This window comes from Antechinus flavipes, chromosome 1 (assembly GCF_016432865.1).
Source record: "Antechinus flavipes isolate AdamAnt ecotype Samford, QLD, Australia chromosome 1, AdamAnt_v2, whole genome shotgun sequence".
NCBI lineage: Eukaryota > Metazoa > Chordata > Mammalia > Dasyuromorphia > Dasyuridae > Antechinus > Antechinus flavipes.
The window spans coordinates 312,952,882-312,979,163 of record NC_067398.1 but is presented as its reverse complement, the minus strand read 5'-3'; the positions used below and the strand labels follow the sequence as shown (position 1 = coordinate 312,979,163).

General features: G+C 42.3%; 1 protein-coding gene across 1 annotated transcript in view; it reads left to right on the top strand.

Moving 5' to 3' along the window:
* Positions 1–26,282, top strand: part of DNAI1 (dynein axonemal intermediate chain 1) — a 279,043-nt gene that overhangs the window by 235,473 nt on the left and 17,288 nt on the right. The window contains exons 14-19 of the mRNA XM_051965884.1: positions 89–178; positions 6,164–6,251; positions 16,265–16,344; positions 20,978–21,126; positions 21,354–21,453; positions 23,452–23,637. Coding sequence (XP_051821844.1) covers positions 89–178; positions 6,164–6,251; positions 16,265–16,344; positions 20,978–21,126; positions 21,354–21,453; positions 23,452–23,637 — 693 coding nt within the window. The remainder of the gene's footprint in view (positions 1–88; positions 179–6,163; positions 6,252–16,264; positions 16,345–20,977; positions 21,127–21,353; positions 21,454–23,451; positions 23,638–26,282) is intronic.

Below are 26,282 nucleotides of genomic sequence, written 5' to 3'. Positions count from 1 at the left end.
GGTAAGATTAGCGGGCTCCTGGATGCGAGAGTCCCAGCTCACCGATCCATTCAAGTCCCCATTAGCACATTAATTGGTATTATTTCAGGTCAGGTGGCAGAAGGACGACATGGACAACAATCTGAACTTCTTCTCAGTGTCATCTGATGGAAGGATTGTATCCTGGACTCTGGTGAAGGTAATTATCCCCCAGCCCCCGGGGACTCCAGCCTCTTGCCTTTGTTTATCCATCTCCAACCCCAATGTGGGGAGAGACAGCTCCGAGCATGCTGGATGGAGCTCTAGACTTAGAATCAGGAAACTTTGGGTTCCAATGCCTCTTGAGCAGATCACATAATCTCTCTGTGCCTCAGTTTCCTCCCATCCAGCAAGGAAACTGGACTCATCCTTTAAGGTTCCTTTCAGCTCTCAGTCTGTGATCCTAGGAACTGAGCTGGGCCTGGACAGAATTCAGTTTCCCCTGAAAACTTGAGCCTCCTTGGAAGAGAACAAAAAGAAACACTTATCTGCCCTCTTTACTCCTCTCCCTGCATCCTGCCTCTCCTTTACCTTTCCCCCCAGGTTTTTATAGGAATGAGAGAGTGCTAGGGAATGGTGGAGATCAAACTGGATATTCTTTCTGTCTTGCCATGGGCCAGGTCTGCCCAAGAACATTTAGAAACCTTGGTTACATCACATATAGAAGGAGTCTTTCTACGGGCTCTCACTACAAACTAGTCTTTAGACATCAATCCTGATTTTCTTAGTTCAGTCCCTTGGAGTTCTGCCTTCCCAAGCACTGGGAGCCAGTGGGCTAATGTCAACCACTCCAATAGTTGCTAATGAGTGAGCTTTCTCTTCCAGAAATAATTCAATGCAATGAAATTCAACAACTACCATTTAGATCCCTCCTATGTGCAGAAAAGATCCAAATATTTAATAAGACTAGCCCCTACCATCACCTTCATAACCTAGTGAAAAGATAGGATTTATACACAAAAAACCCTGTACAAAATAGAACAGAATAAGTACATTTTACCAGAACAAACTGCTATTCAAGGACTGATGAAGGAAAGATTGTTTTAAACCGTGGGAGTGAAAAACACAGAGAAAGAAAGAGACAGAGACAGAGAGAGAGAGTGTTCACAGAGGAGGGAGCATTTGAACTGAGTTTTAAAGAATTACAACAAGGGAAATCCAGGTGCCTTCCTGTGCAGCAAAGACAGTATCAGAGGGCTAATCCTTCGCTGAACAGTCTGGGTGTCTCTGAGAGTCAACTCGGTTTAGGGCAACCAGCATTCTCTTGAGCCCCTGCGCTGGGGTGATGCTAGGCAGAAAGACAAGGAGAAGGGACTAATGCAGCTGGGGTGAGGGAAGGGGAGGGGCGGCCCAATCTGGCTGGGGAGATAAGACTCATGTGGAGTAACTTGAGAGAGGGTCAGAGCTAAGGAGAAGACAGATCAACATTAGGAGGAACTTCCTAAACATTAGAGCTCTCCAAAAATACCATAAGCTGACTCATTAGGCAGTGAGTTCCCTATCACTGGAGCCTGGAGGACCACTTTTTCCAGTATGTGCTAAAAAATGCAAAGACACAGGTCTAACTGCGTGGCCTCTGAGGTCCCTTCCATCTGAGATGCTGTGATTCTGTGATGGAATCGAGTTCCCATCGATGGGATGTATTCTCAGAACACACAGACAGTATGTGTTCAGGAAGCAAAGAAGGCCTGGAGATAGCAGAAAAGGCTTCCTAGAAAGGGAGAATAAGCAAGACCCTGAAGGATGTGTGGGGTTTGATTAGAAATACCCAGTCTTGGGACATGAACTTGAGATGGGATTCACCAATTGTACCCTTACTCCAGCCAGAGTTTCTCAGGACTGGCCCTCAGCCCTGGTTTCAAACCCTAAGCCCGATCCTACCTCATCACTTCAGCCCTGTCCCCAGCAAGGAGCACCCCTCTAGGCTCCACTACTACCCTGTCACCCAGGTCCTGTATACCATCCATGGTCTATGACAAAGTAGACTCCCAGAAGTAGGGAGATTGGGGGGCAGGGTGGGAGAAAAGTGTGTCACTGTCTGGTTGGGGAGATAAGACCCACACAGAATAATTAAGAACACTATTGTGTCAAAGCTAAGTAGGAGGAGATAGATTTCTGCTCAATCTAAGTTTAGAGTTGAAAGAGGCCTTTGAAATTATCTAGATTAAGGTTTGTTAACCTGTTTTTGTATTCTTTTACTCTTTGGAAGTCTAATTAAGACTATGAAGAAAATCTTAGATTTCATTTAAAATTTAGTTTAAAAATTAAATTGGAATTTTTACACCATTCATGTTTTCAGAACCCCCCTCCCAAAATCTTTTCTTAGATTAAGAATCTCAGATCCAAACCAATCTTCTCATTTTATAAATGAACTAAGATCTAAAAGGCTTACTTGCCCAAGTTCTTATTTTTAGCAGGTGACAAACTTTTTCCTTGCTGGGAATTAGTTAAAGTCAGTCACTCTTAATGCATTTAAAATACTGTTAAAGAGTATGATAAGACAAGGACATTGGATTCAAGATGGCCAATTCTCTGAAACAGGAAGGAAGATCCAGGTTAGAATCTCACCTCTGATATCAGTTACATGACTTTGGGCAAATTATGTAACTGTTCCAGTTCTCAGTTTCTGTCCCTAGAAAAGGGAGGCCTATAGTGCCTGCCTCCAAGGTAATAAGACATAGCTGTGTCTTAAATGACATTATGAAAGTGAGAACTAGAAGTCAGCTTGTATGGTTTTTACCCAGGCACTGAGCGGAGGGTGTGTTAGTCATCTCTGAATAATAGATAAATAAGCAAAACTCCATCAAAGGGTAAAACAGGTCTTTGCAACCAGCTGGTGCATGTACCAGACTGGTGGAAAAGGACAGGAAAAAATAGGTTAGGGTCAGCATCATAGAGAACTCCAGGAGAGGTTAAAGGGCCTGTGAGAGAAGCATCCTGGGGATGTTCCCCAGGGGAACTCTTTTCCTTCAAGTGGGAGGATACTGAAGAGAGAAGTACTGCCTGGTCTGGAGGCAGAGGGGAGCACCCCCACAAACAGAACCAGGAAACCAATTTCTTGGAAAGGGGCAGAGGATGCTGCCAGAGAGGTGATGCAGGCAACATCAGGTAAGGGCAAAAGCTGAGTGTCCATAGATCATCCAGACCAGAACATTATCTTACCTATGCGCCTGTCTTCTTTGATTCTCAAATTAACATTAATTTCCTAGTAAAATTTCCCAGTTAAACTTGCTGACCAGTGGGGCTTAGAGAAGTAGTTTCACATCTCAGTTAAATAGAGTCCTTGGCTCACTGCTGGTGGCCTATTAGTGTAGCAGAAGGCCAAGAATAGCCCTGGGGTTATAGAAAGGGGAGATTCATAAGAATATCAGGGGAATTGATGGAAAAAATCTACAAAGAAAGGGGACCTAGCAGGACCAGACATAAAACTGCATTATAAAGAGGCAGTCATCAAAGGCCTTAGCAGTCAATTGGTGAAATAAGTTAGTATACAAAACACAATAGTCAATGACAATAGGAATCCACTGTTTGATAAACTCAAAGACCCTAGCTTCTGGGATAAGAACTCCCTATTTGACAAAAAGTTGGAGGGAAAACTGGAAACGAGTATGTCAGAAAGTAGGCATAGGCCAAATTTCTCATATCATATGCAATAGGGTCAAAATGAATATATGATTTAGGCGTAAGGAATGATACCATAAACAAATTAGGAGAACAAGGGACAGTTTACCTGTCAGATCTTTGGAGAAGGGAAGAATTTATGACCAAACAAGAAATAGTTATGAAAGGCAAAATGGATAGTTTTGATTACATTAAAAAAGTTTGAACAAACAAAACTGAGGAGATTAGATTCAGGGAACCAAAATGATGAGATTAGAGTTTCTGGTGGTCAGGGAGTTAAATGATGAGGTTAGTATCAGGTTCAGGGTTCAGGGAACCAAATGAAGAAGTTTAGGCTCCCCTAAATTCCCTTTGGATCCAGTGCAGTGGTAGGGAGTTTTGGAAACCCCCTTCTGGCGGCGCAGAGGTCCTTTGTAAATGAATTTACGAACCTGAAAAGCTAAACTGGCAAAAACAAGTTTATTATTGGTATTGGAAGTCAGCTTTTGGTATGCATGAATAGAAAGACTGAATTCCTTAGTGGCAAAATCCTAGCAGAGAAGTAAAGTTTCTAGTAGAGAGATCCTGACAGAGAGATATAAAGTCTAGTTAGGGAAATAGGTGAGTGAGATAAAGAGAGGGTAATGCTGAAAGAGAATATCATCTCAGTGGGCAGAGGTTGCTGCTATGCATGGCATGGCATGTTAAGTCCTCTGCAAGGACTGAACCCAAAGTTGGCATTTTTATAAGGAAATCTGAGAAAAAAGTTTCAATAGAATGAGATTCTCTCAGTGCTGTCACTGCCCCCGGGCCTAGATGAGACCATTTACTGGGAATAGTTTTGAGCCAAAAATAGGGGTCAATAGAAATCCAGATGTCCAGCTAAATGAGATTACTTCAGCTAGTCCCATCAAGATAAATCACTTTATCTTGGTTCCTTGGGGTGGGTCTCACAGAGGCAGGGTTCAAGGAGACTTTCTCCTTGAATGAGTTTTCAGAGAGTTTTGGGGTCCCCCTTCAGTTTTAGGCTCCCCTTGTCAAAACCAATGCAATCAAGATTAGAAAGGAAGCAAAAAGCTGAGAAATAATTTTTACAGCCAATGTTTCTGAAAAAGGCCTCATTTCTCAAATATATATAGAACTGAATCAAATCTGTGAGAATACAAGCCATTCTCCAATTGATAGATGGCCAAAGGAGATGAACAAACAATTTCCAGGCTTCAAATTAAAGCCATCCAAAGTTATATAAAAAAAAATGCTCTAAATGATTAGAGATACAAATTAAAACAACTCTGAAGTACCTCTCACACCTATTAAATTGACTAAGATGACAGAAAAAGATGATAAATATTGAAGGGGATGTGAGAAAACTGTAACACAATGCATTATTGGTAGTATTGTGAACTGATTCAAGTATTCTGTACAGCAATTTGGAACTATGCCCAAACTATGCATACTCTTTGAATCAAGTTGTGTCTCTACTAGGTCTGTATCCCAAATAGATAATAAAAAAGGACCTACATGTGCAAAAATGTTTATAGTAGCACTTTTTGTAGTGGCAAGTACTGGAAATTGAGTGAATGCTCATCAGCTGAATAAGTTAATGGTATATTAACGTAATGGAATACTATTGTTTTATAAGAAATTATTAGCAGGCTGACTTCACAAAAGCCTGGAAAGACTTACAGAAAGTGATGCTAAGTGAAGTGAGAAGAACCAGGAAAACATTGTATGTAGCAATAACAAGATTATGTGATGAGCAACTGTGATAGATTTAGCTCTTCTTGGCATTTCAGTGATCCAAAGCAATCCTAATAAACTTTGGGTGGAAAATGCCATCCATTTCCAGAGAGAGATTGAATGCAAAGAGAAGCATATTGTATTCACTCTTTTTTCCTTCTCATGGTTTTTTCCTTTTGTTTAATTTTTCTCTCCCAACATGATTCATATGGAAATCAGTCAAAAATGAATGTATGTGTATAATCTTGAAAAAAAAAAGTGAAAAAGAAAAGAAAAGAAAGGGGGAGACTTAGAAAGAAAAGAATGGAGGAGGGAGATAAGGAAGCTCTTCTTTGCTCTGACTACCTAGTGTACCATATATATTCTAGAGGCCAGGCTTCCACCATTCAAGATTTATCCTACATAAAAACTGAAATTGTTCATGAGGCACCTCTCTTAAAGCCAGTGGTTCTCAAACTACGTTCCAAGATCCTCAGGATTTGAAGGTTCCCAAGCACCTTTTCCAGAGAGTCTTCAAAGTCAAAGCTTATTTTTATAATAATATAAGACATTTAAATTTTTCTGATACAGTAAATATTGGTAGACACAAATGCCTAATAATTTTTAAAGCATAAAGGAGTCTTGAGAATAACAAGTTTGAGAATCATTGCTCTCAGACTGAAGTTCTTGAGAATAGCAAGCTCTTCCCTACTTCTTTAGAAGCAAGGATCCCCAGGTCCATCTTCCCTGAGCCATCATAATAATAGGAACACTACCCACTGGAGCCCAGAATAGGTAATGACACCTCCATCTTTTCTGCCCACAGAATGAGCTGATGCACACAGACATCATCAAGCTAAAAGTGGAGGGCACAACGACTGTAGGTCCAGAGGAACTGAATGTGTACACAGTGGGTAAGAGCCCTTACCAGCCACAGACATATTGACTTTGCCTCAAACTGCACTATTTACTCCTCTCACCCTCAGTTTATAGCTGCAGGGCCTCTGTCCATAAGGCCTAAGGCCATGAGGCAGCAGGGCAGTCTCTAATGAGCCTCTCTTCCCTCTGTGGCTGAGATCCTGAACCTTCATTATGTCCTTGTAGCAACTCCTTCTTCCTGCATTCCCAACTATCCTATATCCCTGGGCACCTGGAACATAGGCAGATGTTAGTAGTTTGTCTCCCCCCAGGGGGTATTGGGTATCAGGGGTTGGGGCCAGAGGGAATGAATAACTCTAGGATTGGGAAACAATAAGACCTAGAGAGGTCAAGGATCTTGGCCAAGGTGAGTCATTCAACTAAGATTTATTAAGCACCTACTATGTGCTAGGTACTCTGCTTAGTGCCAGGGGAAGCAAGAAACTTTTAAACCAAAGTTTCCTTTAACTGGGAAAAATGGGTAAAAATGGATTTTTTATGCAGAAACTCATTACAAACACACTTCTTAGAAAAATCAGGACAACCTCTGCTCATGTCAGGCAATAATGTCATGGAGGAAGACAGCCAAACTGAATGAAGCCAGTAAAAGATGGTCTGGTTCCAAGGTCAGGCCAAGATGAACCTAGCTCCTGGGCCTGTGACTGATTTGTGAAGTTTGTCCCTCCACAGAAACATGGAGCCTGGGGGACAATCCTTACTATTGGCCTGGGAGGAGTACATGGCTGCTGGGACTGCTCATTGTGGGGAAGAGTCTCCCAGAGTGAAAACTCCTTGAGGACAGGTTCCTGTTTCATTATTGTTTTTTGTATCCTCAGGGCTATAAACATGGTAAAGCACTTAATGTTCGTTAAATGATTAAATGAACCATGGCTTGGTCTAATGGTGGTATAAATCAGACCCCCAGGACCTGGAGACTCTTTAGAAGTGCCCCTTAATCAGAAATAGGGCAGATAATTAGGAAAGGTCCAGAAGCAGGCCAGAAGCAGAGGTGTGGACAGATGGGCAGTTGGTAACAAGCCAATGATAGATAACAGGTATAGATCTTCATAGAAGAGAATATGGGTTACAGAGGTTCATTTGTAGGTAGCAGAAACCCAGTCACACGTTCAGAGTCCTTTACAACTCAGTCCCAAACTACCTTTCCAACTTCCTCATACGTTACTTTTTGAACCATCATCTCAAGAAATTTACAATCTAGTTGGGGAGGGATGAGCCCTAGACATGAATAACTATAATACAAGTTAGAAAATGATTAAACTGGCAAAGTAAGTCAGACTTGGATGACCTGAGTAATTCAAGGAGGGAGGAATAATCTCCATCTAGGAGGATTAAGAAATTCTATGAGTGCAGGAGGTAGTGCTAAATTTGGACCCTGAGGGAAGAAAAAGTTGTCAGTAGGAGTTTAGAAGAAACCACTCTATGCAGGAGAGGGCAGGATAAAATCACAGAACAGTGAATAATCCAGTTTGGCCAGGGCATAAAATACACAGAGTCCTGAAGATGTGGCTATGGAAGGGAGCTGGAACCAGATGACAGAGGTTTTAAATGTCAGGCTTATGAGTCTGTACTTTATTAAGTGACCAGTAGGGAGCTCCTGAAGGGTTTTTGGGTGTGTGTGTGTGTGTGTGTGTGTGTGTGTGTTAGCATACATTAATATAAATACATTAATTTATACTCTACATTATATATAAATATATATTATACATTACTATACATTATAGTATATACATAGTATATACATAGTATACACATTATAGACTATACATTAATATAAATACAGTATAATATGCATTAGGAAAATGATTTTGGAAGTGGGATACAGTAGAGTATCAAATGTAATCAAATGGCCACATTATGACCAGCAACAAGTAGGGACTGAACTAGATTAAAATGTAAGGGGGGAATATTTAACCAAATTAAGAAATAAAATGCAATAGAACACAATGTTAATGTGAGGTTTTTCTAAGTCAATATGAGTGACAGGGATACTTCTGTAAGATTTTAGTGGTCCCCTTTTCTATTTGAGTTTGATCCCACTGGTATGAAGAATGGGGAAAATATGAGGGAGACAAGCCTATTATAATAATAGCCAGACGGAGAGCTGATGGGGAGCTAAACTTAGTGTAAACATAAAGGAATGTATACAGAATAGAGATTTTTTAGAGACACATTTGGTGGAATCAGAGGATCAAGGAAGAAGGAAGGCATTAAAGTGAGAAGAGTTTCCAAGCCCATGTAAATGGGAGGATTTCAACAGAAATAGGGAAGTTTGGAGAGAATGCAAGTTTGGGAAGTAAGATAATGAGTCCAGTTTTGACCACATTGAGTTTGGGATATCAGTGGGACATTCAAGTGGAGACAGATAGTAGAAAGGTTTAAGAGTGGAACTGGAAATAGAAATTTGAAGTGGAGGTAGTAATTGAAGTCATGACAGTAGATAAAGAGAGGATGTGAAGAAGAGAAAATGACTGAGACCAGAGTCTTGAGGGATAGGAAGAAGAGGAACCAGCAAAGAAGATTGAAAAGGAGAGTCAAAAAAATTAGGAAGAAAACTAGAGAAAATAGTGTTATACAAACCAGTAGATGAGAGAGTAGAATAAGTAAAAGAGTTATCCAAATTTTCAAAGCAGCATTCATTGTAATTATAAAAAAGAGAAGCAGCCCAAATGTCCAGGGGGAATGGTTAAATAAATTACTACATTCATGTAATAGAATATTATATTGCAATTGAGATGATTTTTTTTGAGAAATACATTGAGAAATACAAAAAAATTTTAGAAAGAAATTTATAAAATAATGTAAGCCAAAACAACAACAACAACAACAACCACCACCAGAAAAACAGAGCACACAGTAACAACAATATAAGTGTGGAGATATGCTCTGTGAAAGTGCAGGACCCGATAGAAGCATGATAACACCATGATCTGCCAGGGAGGTACAAATTAGCTCTGAATGAATCATAAAGGAAATAGTGAGATAGGATGATGAATGATAGGTCACGACTCGGTGACCCAGAGAAGTCAGTTCACTGAGTTGAAGAGGCAGAGAAACTCAGCTTCCAATGAGATGAATATGATGTTGGAGAAATAGCTGTAAAAAGCCATACCCATCTGAAAAAGAGTATTATAGGCAAAGACTGCTACCACAAAAAGGGGGCCAGGACTGTGGGATGAGACAGTTTGGGCTGACTGAGCATAAGGTAACCAGGGAGAACACGTGCCACTGAAACCCCACAGACTATATGCCCCAAGATTGTAATCCTATACCTCCTTTCCAACCTTTATTATATGAGACTGTGAAATAGGAGTTTACTTGTCTTGTTTTAAATGTGTACTTTTTATAAGTAGTGGTAATGACTAGCAGTTGCTAGTGGAGTATTAACTATGGGGAATACAATTGGAAGAAACAACTGAGGGAATAACAGAAGCAACTGAGAGAGTAACATCCCCCTCCCCAAAAAGGTGAGAGTCTCTGTTTGGGAGCTCAGAGCTCATAGAAAGATAAAAAGAACTGCAAATCATTTGATACTATTTCCCTTGGATAATATATACTAAGAGTATATTATTAGTACAGTATACTAAATAGTACTAGTACTATTATTAGTACACTATACTAATTTGATACAGAGTGGAGAAGAGATATTTATATCAGGTGGCAGTTTATTATTCATTTTCCAAAACCAATGGCATTATGGGATAATGACTTGCATGTGAATTGGATTTAAATGAGGCAGAGTTGCACAGTTATCAGCCTTACTCCCTCATCTAGAGTCATTTGAAGTCCAGCGACAAGACAAAAGTCAGGATGACTGCATTGGCCGGAAATGCAGTGGAATAAATCGGCATCTTAGATGTCTGACCAAACTCCACAGTGGTCCACAATGCTGCTTTCAGACACTTTTGTGGCAGGGAGAACATTGTTCTCATATGCGTGTTTTGCCAGGGGAAATCTCCACATGCTCGAGGTGGACATCCACCCAACTCACTAATGAGCAGGAGGTCTGTTGTTTACCCTCAATTTTATTCAGCCCATCCACTGAAATGGTTTACCCCAGCATAGCTGCTGCATGTACAGCTTCTTGGAGCCATAGGTGAGAGCTGGGTGACCAACTGGACAAAAAGGGTGAATGAGAGGTATGGGGAGTCATCATAAATTCTGGGGAAAACTAGTTTTCAGGAGGAAATATGAAATATAAGATAAAGAAACAAATGGAATGTATTGACAGTGGAATACAGGTATTCCAGAGGGTACTATGGGAGAGATGAAAAGTGAAAAATAGGCACTGGGAAGATACATTACTAAAAATAAATATTAAGGGAAAGGAGTTTGTACCTAAAAGTAATGATTTCATATGGCATCAATTAGAAGAGGAGGTTAAATTGGATAGATGCCTTTGTCATAGGGAGAATATATACTAGGCCAAAGTTAATAGAGCAAATCACTCCCAAACTTCTATGAGGTTTCAGACCCAGGTGGGATCCATGGTTCTTGCAGCAGGTATGTACCAGTCTATACATATAGACCTAAATATAGGCTTTTTATTCTAGTCCTACCTGAATTGTCAGTTTTCTCAATCCTATGGTCATGCTAAGCATTTAATTCAAAATATGCCTTGATTAGTATGCCTTTCTGAATTACATCCCTTAGGTGGTACTACTAGTAGTAGCATCAGTGGGAGTAAGCCCAATAACTTGTTGGAATGGGGGGCAGGTAGAGAAACACAAAGCTCACCCCAAGCTTTCCTGCATGGTGTCAAGGGGCATTTGCAGTAACTCTGGAAGATGAAGGTTGGGCTTCTGGAATCTGGTTCCTCTCTGTGAGATGAGTTTAACAAATTGTGAAAGCTGAGAAAAACTTCAAACAAGTCCTGGAAGTCCAAGTCAAGGATAAATTGGGACATTCCCTAAGCTGCACAGAACTAAAATCTATGGACCTAGTTTCTCCCCAGAATGAATTTCTCTTGGAGCTCTAATCTTCTCCAATGCACAAGGAATTGAATGTTCCTGAAAGCAAATGGCTCAGTATCCTGCCTTATCACTTTCAGCACAAGTTCTGAGAATTTCTGAGTTCCTCTTTTCACAAAGAGATCATTATAAGTTCACAAAACTCCAGAGACAATACTGGAATTCCAGTCCTCTAGCTTCCACCTGCAGGTTCTTGCTAGGAGTCTTAGATCAATCTGCAATGTCAGTGACCATGGCTTGGTTCTTGAAATGTGATTTGAAATCTCCCTCATAAGGGAGCTATACAGACCCAAGTACTTAGGGATGTGTCTCTTTAGAGACTAAAACTGAAAATTCCCCCATAAAAACAAAGGTTAGGTTTGTAGCAATGCTTGAATCAGGATTGTCTAGCCTTGTGTTTGGATTTTGAAATAACCTCCGTTGGTGCAGTCCCATGTCTTAAAGGGCTTCACAGGATTACTGACTTGGAGGTAAAATCAGACTGTTCAGATTAAAATTCACTCTAGTTGTTAAGAGTATTATTTCTTCCCTTCCTGAGGAGTTCAACACTCCAACCAAGTCTAAAGCTTGCCATACTCAATCTAGAATTTCTCCACTCTGTTATTATTGTTCATCATTTTTGAAGAGGATGGAGGAGTCCCTCTAGTGAGTTCCCAAGGGCCAAGCTTTTAATCTTATCTTGGAGGCTGAACATTGAGTTATCAAGCCTACACTTATCCACCCCATACAAACTCAACTGTTTTCCTGTAAGTGGCCAAGAGCTGTCCATAGCTGAAGCTCATTCAGAAGCACTAGAGAACATTGGAACTAGAGAATTAGACTGAAACTGTCAACAACATTCAAAAGGAATCGTTATCACAATGAGCAAATTAGAATTGGACACCAATCTCTCTACATAAGCTCAAACCTATTTGGACCTCTGGTTTCTAGAACTGTTGCCAAAATTTATAACGCATTTGTTTGTTTTTAACCCCCACATCCTGATACTACCCCATTGTGCCGTGTGCTTCCAGGTGTTGGGCACTCCTTTCTTCCTGGCTCTGATCCTGCTTGCTTGTTAGTTGCTGTGATAATGAACCTTCTTGCCTGAATAGTCTACTTTTAGTTTTTAGTCTTTTACCTGTACCTACAGTTTGGGGAATTGTCTGCCTTGAACAGGGCTTCAGATTAAAATTCATTTTAGGGGAACAGAATACATGCAATAACTGAGCACAGTCTCTGAGTGTCTGGCACTGGGGGGAGAAGAGAAAGGAAGGAAGAAAAGAGAGAGGGATAAAAAATGGAAGGAAGAAAAGGGGGAGGGAAGGAAGGAGGGAGAGAAGGAAGAAAGAAGAGAAAAGGAAGAAGAGGAAGGAAGGAAGGAAAGAAGGAAGGAAGGGAGGGAGGGAGAAAGGGAGAGAGGGAAGAAAGAAGGAAGGAGAAAAAGAAAAAAAGGAAAAAGAGGGAAGGAAGGAAGAAGGGAAGGAAAGGAAAAAAATCCAGATCCTATCCACTAAGAGCTCATAGGTTGGAAAGACAGCATTCAGAGGTATGAAACAGAATAATATAGGACAGTGTGTGATCAGGGATGTCCACACTCACTATATATATGAGGAAATTGCCCAGGCAGAGAGATTTATAAAGTTTTCTCAAAGAAATTATTCAGATATCAAAAATGCAATTTAAATTTAAACACTGACTTTGGTAATGCTATGTTAGAAAAGTGACACATTGCTGATAGGTTAACGAAAACTATTCTTTCTAACTTTCACCATTTATGAAGGAGCTATCAAGAAATATGATAACTACTGATGTAGAAATATCCTGAAAATTGAGAATAGTCAGAAGCAGATTTCAGAAAGTAAATCCTTTCCCATGGAGTAGTGGTTTTATTGGAAACATAATAAGGACAGTGAGGACATTCAAGGCAATACCATACAAAAATTAGGAAAGGCATTGTGCCTTGTTGCTAGCATGAGAGACTTGAAGCCTGTAAGATCTGAGTTCAAATTCTGATCCTTATATTTACTAACTTTTTGACTATTGACAAGTCACTTAACTACAAACCATTGTAAAATGGAGATAATGCCCCAAACCCCAAAACTTCATAGAATGGTTATAATGTTCACATGAGAAAAGAGTCAAAGAAAGCACTTTCAAGTGAAAAGAAAGAAGACTTAGGAAAAACTCTCATGTCAAAGAAGAATTAGATTTATTTTGTTTGGCTCCAAATAGCAAAATTAGGAGCTGTTGGTAGAAATTGAAGAGAGACAAGTTTTGAATTGCAAATATAAGGGAAAATTTCCTAACTAGAGCTCTCCCAGAGTAAGTGAGATGTCTTGATCATTAGTGGATTTTTCAAGAAAAAGGCTATAGGCCCACTTGATTCCTGTTCAGGCCTGGATTATATTAAATGTCCTTTGAGATCCCTTCCAAAATTGAGGCCCTTTGATTATATAAAGTTCATAGTTAATTTCCTTCCCCTTCCCATATGTCCCTCATTAGGATTTCCATAATCTCTCGATCCCAGCAACCTCTGGGCTTTGGAGATAATATCACCAGAGCCACGGATATCCAATTTAATTCCACATTTATCAAGTGCCTACTATGTACACAGCACCGGCAGTATGGCAAAGTATATATAGAGCTGGTCTCAAAGCCAGGAACACCTGGCTTAAGTCCTGCCTCTGACACATACTGAATGTGTGGTTCTAGGTGTTTCTCTAAAATTACAGGGTGTAGGTAGATAAGTTGTTGATGAGAATGTTATAAGTTAACTCATTGGGAGTTTCACAGATAACACAGAGGCCAATAAGGTGCTGCTGGGCCTAGAGTCAGGCAGATTCCTCTTCCTGGGTTCAAACACAGCCTCAGATATTTCCTAACAGTGTGATCCTGGTCAAGCCACTTAATCCTGTTTACCCCCATTTCCTCATCCATCTAATGAACTAGAGAAAGAAATAGCAAACCACTCCCTCCTCTTTGCCAGGATCCTAAATGGAGTCACAGAGAGAACAACAGCAATACTAATATAGTCCCTTTCCAGGTCCTATCCTGAGGCCCTAGTCCCCCTGTGCTCGGTGCTGAGGATACAAAGACAGTCCCTGTCCTCAAGGAGCCTTTTTATTCTTGGAGAGATATGACTCACCCCTAAATAAATGTGGTAGAAGGTAAATTGAGGTGGGAGCAAAAACTGACAACTGGCAGGTTTGGGGAAAGTTTCATGGAGGGCATGGTGCCTGAACTAAATCTGGAAGGAATACGGGAATTCTAAGAGTCCGAGATGGTGCCTTCCAGCCACAGGACATGATTGGTGCAACTGCCTGGCTATAAAAGATGATGCTCATGAATAGCCAGTCATCAGGTTTGACTGGAACATCCAGTCCATGAAGGGGAGTAGCATAAAATTAAGATTTGGAAAGGTATTGGGAGCCAGATGGTGGCAAGCTTTAAGTGGCAGGCTGAAGAGCTTTTGCTTTATCCTAGAACCGATGAGGAACCACTGGAGATCTTTAAGCAAGGGAATGATATGGTCAGTCTTGTGTCTCAGGAAAATGATTCTGGCTGGTGTGTGGAGGATAGATTGCAGAGTGTGGTGACTGGAATCGGAGAGAATAATTAGAAGAGGCTATTATGGTAGTCCGGACAAGAGGAGATGAGGATGACAGCTGGGAGAGTGGGGAGAAGGCAACAGATGTGAATGACACTGTGGAGGAAGGAACCACAAAACTTGCCAAATTGGATTGGATTAGATATTGAGTGAAGGAGAGGAAGGAATCAGCAGTGACTGCAGGATTTTAAGACTGACAGGCTAGGAGAATGGTGGTACTCTCAATAGGAATAGGTAAGTTTGGAGGACGAATTTTAGGAGCAAAGACAATGAGATCCATTTTTGATATACAGTTACCCTTTCCACATTGCAGGGCTTAGGCCCCTGTGATCTGGAAAATCCACATGAAAAATCTTGGCTGTCTCTTCATGCCAGAGAAGAAGTCTAATTTTTTTTTCTTTTTCTATTATGGGACATTCCTTCCTTCCTGGCTCCAACTCCTGCTTGCTTGTAAGTTGTTCTGATCATAAAAGTCATTCCCCTCAAGAAGCTTACATTCTATCATAGGAAAGAGCCAAATAAATAAATTGGCATTAATTTATATGCCAAATAAGTAAAAAAGAGAGGAAGTAGACAAAAATCTAGTTTAAATACTGGGAACACCAACTTGCGAATGAGGAGATAAGGATTCTACTTCATCCTGGTTCTGCCTCTAACCAGGTCCTCTGGCACGTCCAATTATATGGCCTTAGATGAGCCTTTTTGAGACTCAAAAAAAAGTTTTCAAGTTTGGGCTTCATAATCTCTAATATCCCTGCCAGTTTTGAGATTCTATATATTCTGTTACTGAGGCAGGCAGGGGTACATGCATGATCAAGGAGATTTTGTCTGAACTGGGGAAAGAATTCAGGAAAGGAAAGAATTGGAAATGGTCTTAAAAACTAAGCTGAAGAGGTTGGGTTTATACTGAAAAGACAAAAGGATGGACCAGAATGGGAATTACCACATCTGCTCTCCTTGGCACTGCAGGCATATGGTATGTATGGTTACACAGACTAATGGAACTCGTGTTCCTCATGAAGTAGCCATCCTGAATTTTGTGATTACAGCCATTGTTTGCAGAGCCCTGTTCGCAAAACACAGTGCTCCTGGCAGAACCCAGTACTGCAGAAGAGGTGGGTGCCCGTGGAGCCTGCGGGTCCTGGTGGAGAGGGAAATTGCCTAGAGAGGCCATCCCAGAGCCGGCAGCTAGGTGAGCCCATCACTGTGGGCAGAGCATCAGGGCCTTGTCCCTCGTTCCCCATGCTTTCCCTTGTTCACCTTCTACCTGCCTACTCTCCATGCTTTCTTTGAACATAGTAGGGACCCATGGAAGGCCAGAGCCACTGGGGCTGAGGGCAGAGGGCTGTTCTTGATTAGCTCTTGGCTCAGACTGACAACTGACTCAGATGATAGGATCCCAAAGCGTTAATCACTCTCATTTCCCTTCTAGGCTGTGGGACCGCTTTTGATTTCCACAAACAGATTGACTACTTGTTTCTCGTGGGCACTGAGGAGGGTAAAATCTACAAAGTAAGACAACTCTGGCCATCCGAAACCCCAACCATCAGTGCAGGGCCAAGCCTCTAGGCCTTGTTCCCTCTGCTCAGAGCCTCGGGTCTCAGGCTCTGGAGATGAAGGGAGTAAAGGAGGGAGGGGCTGACACGTTTTGTCCTTCTCTGTCCCTATTGTCCCCCTTCCACTGGCCTCTTCCTACTCTACAACAGATCTGTATTTGGGATCAGAGGTCTTGGACAAATTAGTTGGGTCTCCATTTCCCCCATCTGTAAAATGAGGAGGTTGCACTGATCTTGGAGATCTCTTCCAGCTCCAAATCCTATGATCCCTCCTCTCTAAGCCCCTAGCCAAAGTTAAACAGCCCCAGGCCCACCCTCAGGAAGCCAAAGGCCCTAGGGAGACAGGCAAGATAGATAGAAAAATGGGCAGATCCAAGAGCTGACATAAAACAGATGCCTTCATTAATGAAATCCAGTTTGTCACAGGTTTCCCAAGGAGTGGGTGGGAGGGGCGGTCCCCACCTTCCTGAAAGGACCTGTTTAAATGGAAGGGAGAGTGTGGAAGGACTTAAACATTTTTCCATTAGGAACCCAGGGTCCAACTTCTGGGAGCTGATTTCAGTCCAACAATGAGCCTGTATGAACAACTATTGGGTGCCCAGCCCAATGCTGAGGGGAGTGGGGAAGGGTGGGGTTAGAAGGGAACTAGAGAAGTATCTTCATTCCCTAAGGAGTTGTTAGTCAGGTTTGGGGGACAAGATTCACAAACCTTGAGCAGTGTGTGACCAATCGTGTCATGATCCTATGTGCAGGAAAGGTTCAGGGAGAGGGGTGCTCACTTTGGAGTGGGAGGTGGAGGTAGGGAGGGCCTCACCAAGTTCCCCCCAAAATAAATATATAAACAACAGAAAAACAACTTCATAGAAGAAAAAGGATCAGAGCTGGGCCTCGTAGGGCCTCTACGGCTTTCTACCAATTCATTATATTTCTGAAAACATTTTATTTGGACCAAAGATTAACAACCATCCTCCTCCTTCCCTTCCCACTCCGCTAGCCGCTCCCCCCTTGCTTCCCCCGCCCCAGCAACATGGTAACTCGCTAATTTTTAGCCCAGAACAATTTCTGAAAACAGAAGAGTGCTCTGCTATTAGCATTTCTGAAGCCAACTAAATCATTATCTTAATTACCCACAGGGCTCTCTGCATTCTTATGAAGCAGCAAGCCCAGGCCACCCCTTTGCCAGGGATCAAGGATCTGCTTGGTATGCAAGTGTGGTGGCAGGAAGAGGGGAGGGCCCTGACTGAGGAACAGAACAAGACGGCCTTGGCCAGGGCTGCCAGGACCTGGCCCCTGAGGACCAAATAGTCTTATAGCGAAGCTTGAGAGAAGGCCCAGGAAAGCTAATGTGCTGGTGGGACCAGAAAGCTAGCCCCATCCACCGCTCACTCCAACCTGTTACTGTGCATGAAATCTCAGCACCTGAGATGCAAAACCTCCTGGACTCACAATATTACTAATCACTAACACTCTAATGTGAATGGACAGAAAACAGCATTACATAGAACAACAATAGTAGCTTTCATTCAATTCCCCTTGTTTTACAGATAAGGAAACTGAGGCCCAAAGTGAATCTTCCAAGCACATTTGGGTATTAAAGGGGTCTAACCTTGACAGGCTTGAATTCTCAGCTGCCAACCCTCTTTCTTCTATTTCCAATGACCATTTTCTCTTGTCAAAGAACTGGGGAGGGGGATGATGGAGAAGACGAGGAAGGGGTAGGTAATGTCTGAGACCCAAGATAAGAACCTTTTGCTAACTCCTCATATGTGGACCATGGGGCTACCCCACTCATAGCTCGTTTCTCCCAGTCTTTCCTGGTCTGACTGTGACCCTTTGCCACTGAGACCACCCTTGTGATCTTTGCCTGGGAGATGTGGGGCAAAAGGAAAATGGAAGCACCCAACCACATCTTTCTTGGGCTCCAGGGGAAGTTGGGTTGTGGTTCTAACAGAGTGTGAACAATCATCAGCGAGTCCGGTGAGTACACGGGGAAAACTCCCTTCCTTCCCCCTCCCCATGCTGCCCCCCAAACCATGTGTATTTTAGAAGCACAAGGCTGACTTGTGGTCATGGATTTATCTTACATGGCAGCCTGCTGGGAATCTGGGAAGCTCAAATCTGGCCTCACTAGCTAGCTGTGTGACCCTGAGCAAGTAAATTCATCTTTGGCTACCTCAATTTCCTCATCTGTGAAATAGGGACAACAACAGCACCCACTTCCCAGGGCTGTTGTAAAGATCATATGAGATAATAATTATAAAGTGTTTATTATTAGCATAGCGCCTGGCACATGGAGAATGCTACATAAATGTAATATATATGTATAGATTATATATAAATAATATAACAAATGTAATAATAGAAGTTATTACATCATTAATTATTTTTATTAGTCCTCATCTGGGTCTAAAACAAACACTTGTTTTCCTTTGGCCCCAGGGTTTGTACTTTGGCTTTAGATTCTGCCTCTGGAAGGAAAAGTTATTTGTGCCTGGGCTCCAAAGTCAGTGTTCTCACTTCATAGCCCTATCCTAACCTTATGGATGCGTCCCTTGGCATTGTTAGAATATCCTTCTAATCCAGTTCCTGGCTTCAGGAAAACTTAGCACTTTGTTGGTTTTCTCCATGATTGGAGTCTAAGGCCTTGCAAGCTTCTGGGTTTGAAGATTTCATTCTGATCTGTCTTAATCTTGTGTGCTTCTCAGATGGGGGTAGGCTTCTTTCTCCATGTTATTTTAAGGTAGACAGTAGGCCCCATCTCCCTGGCACTGAGGAGTGACAAGATCACAAAATTTTCCAGAGCTAAAAGGAACCTCAGATGTTATCTAGTCCAACCTTTGCCTGAAAGGAAGCCTGTCTTCAACATCAATGACAAGTAGTAATTCAGTCCCTGTTAGAAAAACTGTAGTGATGAACCTTTGGAGAATACAAATTATTTGAAAATTTTTCCTTATATAGAATGGAAATATGCTTCTATAACTTCTACCATTTCCTCCTAGTTCTATCCTCTGCAAGCAAAACAAGAAAGCCCAACCCTTCTTTCTTATAACAATCTATCAAATACAGGAAGACAATTATCATACCTCTCTCCAAATAACCTTCTCTTCTATGAACTAGACATCCTCAGTTTCTTTTTTACTTGTTTTGAGGGGGAGGCAGTTGAAAGTAAATGACTCGTCCAGGGTCACACAACTAGTAAATGTCTGAGGTCACATTCAGGTCCTCCCGACTCCAGAATTAGCACTCTAACCACTTTGATTTCTTTAATCGATCTTTATTCTCCAATCTTCTCACCATTCTGGTCATCCTCTTCTAAATGACAGGTAACAAGCATTTATTAAGGGACATAGTATATGCCAGGCACTGTGCTAAGTTCTAGGGCTACAAACACAGATCTTTAAAAAAAAAAAAAAAAAAAAAAGAAAAGATAATCCCTACCCTTAAGGACAGGGAGAGAATATAGATCAGAAAACAAAATAAAACAATTTTAAGAAAAGATCACATTTGGTTGGCTAGTATGGTAAGCAATTCAGTCAACTAGCATTTATTAAGCATCTATGATATGCTGGGAACTATACACTAATGGTTCCTATTTTCTACTTAAGTTTCCAGAACTTTTCAACATGAACTATAATTTAGCTATGTCTCCTATCATGCTTGTTCAGATGATTTGTTAATCTTTTTTAAAGGAAAATAAAGGATTCTATGTGGATCTCTATTAAATTTCATTTTACGAGATCCAATCTATCCTAACCTTTCAGGATTTTTTTTTGGGGGGGGAGGGGAATCCTGACTCCATCAGATGTGTTAGTTCTTCTCAGCTTTGTCTAATTGTCAGACACTCTAAGCCCACCAATTCCGCTTTCATCTAAATGATGGGTAGAAATGCTAAATAGACTCTGTTAACAGGGTCAAGGACAGATCAAACCTAGGCATACTAACTAGAGATCTCCTTTCCAGAGAAACAAATTAAGCACTCTTTTGTTCCTCTTTTCCCATGGGATCTATGTTTCTCCCTCTACCTGTCAGCTGGGAGGGGCCCTAATATGCCCCTGATCTTGAAGAGCCTTTACTCTGCCTCTCCTACAGTGATAGAGGGAACAAATGACTTCAACTATTTTTTTCTGGTCTGAATTTCAGGAATATTCTTAATCTCTGTCTCCTCCACAAGAGAGATTTCTTTTTTTTTTTTTTTTTTTTTACTCATTCATTTGTTTATTTATTGTCCAGGAAGCATCATTTGCTTTTACAGATACAGGGAAGCTGTGAAAGGGAGATTAGCCTGGGAGGAGAATGCCCTAGATCACATTCTGACTCTCTGCCCTAGCAAATGACAAGATAGATCAGATAAGGTTCCAACTCCTTCACAGTCACAGCACTATCAGTTTATCTAGAGGCCCTCAAATCCACTACCCTCGTTTTGCAATTGAGAAAATTGAGGCATAGAGAAGTTAAAAGGCTTGCTCATGATCACACAGCTGGTATGTGTTTAGGATAGGATTAATTAAGCTTGGGTCCTGATTCCAAGCCTACCTAGCTGCCTCTACCTTGAAGAGAAGAGTGACTGCTGATCTCTGATTACACCATAGTGCTCCAAAACCTACTCCAGCCAATTCCTTGACATGTTTGAGGCCCACAATATGGCAGTGGACGCAGTGACCTGGAATCCATACCACTCCAAAGTCTTTATATCCTGCAGCTCAGACTGGACAGTGAAAATCTGGGACCATACCATCAAGTGAGGGAAAAGGAATTCTGGGACCATATTATCAAGTGAGGGAAGGGGGGAAGATGGGAGAGGGGAAATAACCTGAGAATCAAATACCAAATAAGACTTGGAGGGGGGCCAAGAAGCAGCTTAAGGATCATCTTCTCAGGGATGGGACCCAAGCCCCACCAAAAAAGGCATTCAGTTGCTATTTTCTGACTTATTTCTCCCTCTGCTTTATTGTCCCATTGTTCCAGGAAACCCATGTTCGTCTATGACTTGAATTCTGCTGTGGGTGATGTGGCTTGGGCCCCCTATTCCTCTACGGTTTTTGCTGCAGTCACCACTGATGGGAAGGTAAGAGACTTGTCACCACACCCCATCTAAGTTAACTTTTGTCAGGCTGAGGTCAGGTGGCAAGGTCTGGAGCTTCAGATAGTAGGGTAGGGAAGGATTTGGCAATGCACGAGTCCGTTCTGGCCCTGATTAAGCTTCTGAAATTGCCTCCTATTTATGTTGAATACTGATACCTAGTTTTTTGTAGGTCATCTTCTTCATTAGAAAGTAAGCTCCTTGAGGGCAGGGACCATTTTTTGCCTTTCTTTGAATCCCCAACACTTAGTGTACACTGGAGCACATTACAAGTATTAAATAAGCACTTAATGACTAATGTATGAATGAATGCATGAATGTATGGTGAGCTCTCTCCAAGCAGACGATTTAACCTGAACACTTCCAGGGTAACCTCTCCCAATCCTTCACCCCATTAGTTTTGATTGATCTAAGTCCATAGCCGAACTTGGGAGTCTCTTGATTCCAGCTGAGAGGAGGGCAAAGAGTTCTGTCAAAGGAGCCCTGATGGTCCCTAAGGTCTGGAGTAGGAAAAACACCTGCAGTTTGGAGATCTGGCCAAGCCAAGTTGGGGGGAAGGGAATGGAGAGAGAAAAAAGGAAATATTCCAAGAACACCATAAGCTAAGATTTGGCAGCTGTAGTGAGCTCGAAGTGAGTGTATGTGCAAGGAAGGAGACTGGAGGGGCACTAAATGGCCTGTGCTGAGGGGCTCTGAATGACCATACTCGGCTCCATCCTTGATCTTCTTGGCTCCTCTCCTGTGCTGCTCAATGCCCAAAGCCCCCCTCCTTTGGCAGGGCAGCATCCGAAGGTGGCATCTCATACCTCACAGGATTCAGGGGTAAAAGGAACCTTAGAGATCATCCATTCCAAAGCTCTCATCTTGCAGGAGAGCCCAGACAAGAGAAAAGGGCAGATCCAAAAGCCCAACACCCTCCTGCCTCTCAAGAGGTTGAGCAGCAAGTAACTGGTGGTTGGCAATCATTCCCAGGCCCAGAGTGGGAGAGGAACTGGCCCACAGAAACATTCTTAAGTCAAAGCCTGTCTCTGGGGGACTTCCCACTTGTCCTGGGATACCCAGTGATCTCCTAGATAGCAAAGTGTTTAGGAAGATATCTCACATTGGATTGAACCCAACTCAGCCCTATTCAGAGGGAATTGTCTAAACATAGTGATTCCTTAATCCAAAGAAAATAAAGTTTTCATGGTGAGATTTTGGATACCAGAGCATACTGATTATAAGGATGTTTCTGAACATCCATAAGGATGTTTCTCACAGAGGTACCCAGAACTGGAAAGTACTTGGGAGAACATCTGTTTCACTCCCCCCCTTATTTTAAAGATGAGGAAAGTGGGGCCCCAAGAAGCTGTGACTTGCCTAAGATCTCACAGGTAGTAAACATCAGAGGCAAGAATTGAGGCTGGATCCTTAACTCCAGAGCAAATGCTCCTTCCATTGCACCAAATAAAGGTGTTGTGTTGATTTATTTTTAATTTTTTTTCTCATCTAAGTTCAAAGACTCCCTGAAATCTATCCAGAGACCTCTTAGATGCCTGTGAATGTCAAGCTAAGAAGCCCTAATCGAATGGATTTAGATCTTTTTAGTGTTTACTACATGGCAATAGAAGCCTCTGATGGGCAGTCCCTCCATTAGGGCTTTGTCCAAATGAATTACTCTGGGTTTAAAAGAGAATTTATATGGAGGCCAATTCTAATCCTGGATAGGGCACTAATTTTCTGTGTGATCATAAACAAATCATTTTGTCTAGGCCACAGTTTAGAAAAAAGAGGGGCTTGGACGAAATGAATTCTAAGGCCCCCTGACAATGTTCTATGAAACAGATCCTTGCTGTTCATGGTCCTGTCACCCAAAGCATCCCTTTGCCTGAGCCATACCTTTATTTACACACCAGTTACTATTACCTCATGATTCTGATGGTTGATCTGGTTTGTTGGTTTTTTATTATCAAAAACACATCTTTCAATGTTTCCTCCTTCCAGGCCCACGTGTTCGACCTGGTCATCAACAAATATGAGTCAATCTGCAACCAGCCAGTAGTGGCAAAGAAGAAAAATAAAATTACCCATGTGCAATTCAATGCTATCCACCCTATCATTATTGTCGGGGATGATCGTGGTCAGATTACATGCCTCAAACTCTCACCCAATCTGCGCAAGATGCCCAAGGTAGGCACATTGGCCTAGATTGTAAACTCCTTCACCAGGAGAGAAGCCAGTTGGACTCCAGAAAATGCCAAACATTTGGGAAACAGGCAGGGGTTTCTGGAGAAAATTCTGAGAGAACTGAGTTAGTCTCAACAGCCTCTGGATATTTACTTCAGTCAATCATAGACCATCCTAGGCAAGTGGAACCAGACAGTGATCCTCAAGGGAGTTCTCTGGGGAGAGATAGTGAGAAGGCCAGAGAAAGAGAGAGGCAGGTAGAGACAGAGAGAGAGACAGAGACAGAGAGAGACAGAAAGCACAAGACAAAGTCAAAGGCAGAGAGACAGAGACATACAGATAGAGAAAGAGACAAAGTCAGAAGCAGAGAGACAAAGTCAGGTAAAGAGACAGAGAAAGAAAGAGACAGAGAGACGGGGAGGGGGGGAGCGGAGAGAGGGAAGGAAGAAGAAGGAGAAAGCCCATATTTAATACTACATGAAAAAATGAGTGCATTATAATTTATACATATCACAAATCTGAAAATCAACCATTTGCGGGAATGGTTCATGTATAGATAGCACGTTCTTCCTTCTTTCCTTCCTTCCTTTCTTTCAAAAGAAAGTTTTCCCTATCTGAGGCCAGAGGGAGAAATAACTTTGGAAACAAAAGTAAAAACATTAGGAGGCAGAGGAATGTGATATGTTTGGGAGCCAAAAGAAGTTTTGAGGGGCTGTCAAGGGAACACCCATAGTTAGCACAGTTCGGGAGACAGGAAGAGGATTATAGGAATTAAGCAAGGAAGTTCATGAAGACCAAGAGGTGCATAGCCAAATTTTGCTCTACCATGGAGAGGAAGTACAGGAGATTAGCAATGGGAAGAACAATGGGGGGGTAGCCTGCACTTGGACTTATGGCTACTCTTTATGCCACAAATTTTCACCCATGGAGATCCATAGCTTCTCACCATTTGACCATGGACACTTTGAGAAACAGATCACCCACATGCTCTCTGGCCAGGGTGATGAAGGAGAAAGAACACTGAGCTGCCCTTGGCTGAATCAGGAGAAAGTAGAAGGTTTGAGAGGAAGATGGTGTCCTTGGTTTGTGACATCTTGGTTTTGGATGATTTATGGGACATCCAGTAGGAGATACCTAATAGAGATTCTAATTTGTGATTCTAGAAAGACATGGAGGCTAGAGGAGATTTGGTTATATCTACCTAGAGGTAGAGGAATGGATAAGATTTCCATGGCAGAAAGGATTGGTCCATTATCTTTTGCTTGCTTTGGGAAGGTGAGATCAGAGGCAAGGTGGGATAGGGGTTTTTCTCAGCACTGGGAAGCAGGATGTGGAAAGAGAAGTAAAATCAGCCATGAGAACAATGGCTTTCCCTCACTAACACTGCATGCCTCCTCTGCTCTGTTGAGTCTTCTCCCTCTATTCAGGTCACTAGCTATAATACGGTTAGGACTTGCCCAGAGTCCAGAGTCTACCCCAGTCATAGTGCACAGGGCAGATCCCAGCCCAGAACCAGTTCCAAGTGTGCAACCCAGCCCAACCCAGAATCCAGAGTCCATCCCAGGCCAGGTAAACCCAGCTCAAAGGGGTGTTCCATTTCCAGGGTGAGCTCCTGATGAGCTTGGGCTGAGTTATGGGCTGGGTGGGCCTGACTGAGAGGCAGGCAAGGGAAAGGATTGGCTGATTCAGTGCTCCCACAAAGCAATGTCCAGGGCCACTGAGCTGATACCAAGGCCTTTCTCTTTCAATCTAGTTTCATAGAGAATTTCAGAGCTGTGGGATTACAAATAGGGACTGTTATCTATGTACTGCATAAGACACAATAACCTGCCCTGCAACTAGGCTTCCCAAGATCTCAGGAGTCCAGAATCACAGATCCTGTATGGCTGAGATTACTTTGTAAAAATTACCTGCGCAGGGTCCCATAGCCAGTTAGTGACAAGGCCCTGACTCCAACCCAGGTCTTCAGAATCCAAATCCATTGTTCTTTCTTCTAGCACATACTACCAGGACACCCAAGCATTCGGGGGGCCCTTCACAGGTGAACTGACTTTCCAGAGAATAGAAACTAGGGCTGGTGCCATGAGTGGGGTCTAGTCAGGAAGAGGGTCCTATCTAACCAGGAATAGAAATTATAGGATTAATAATGGGAGCAGGATGGTCTCCTACTATGCTTGCTCCCTCAATCTCATATCCTCACCCTACCTCCCAGTGTACCCAGCTGCCTGGGTACTCACACTTATTAATACGGGGTGCACGTTTCCATGGATGGCTGTTCTTGCCAACTTAGTAATAATGGTCAAAGTAGAGACAATGGGCCCAAGATGGAGAATCAGCGCCTGGCCTGTAATTACTGCTAATGCCATCGTTGGGGTGGCTATAAATACCACAGAATAAAGGAGGCATGAAAGAGAGGGGGTTTAATTGGCTAAACGTGCCATAGTAAGCAGGAGCAGTGTATATAGCCCAGCTTTGAGCTCTGGGCCTTGTTTCAGAAGTTAGTTGTACTTGGAGATGAATCTTGTAGCTGATAAAATATGTTCTTAATTAATTTGCACTGAGTTTTAGGAGGCTGTGAAAATGTGTCTGCCTGAGAAATCCTGTTTCCGTTGCCGCTTAATGAGGGCGCGTTCCTGGCGGCTGGGCTA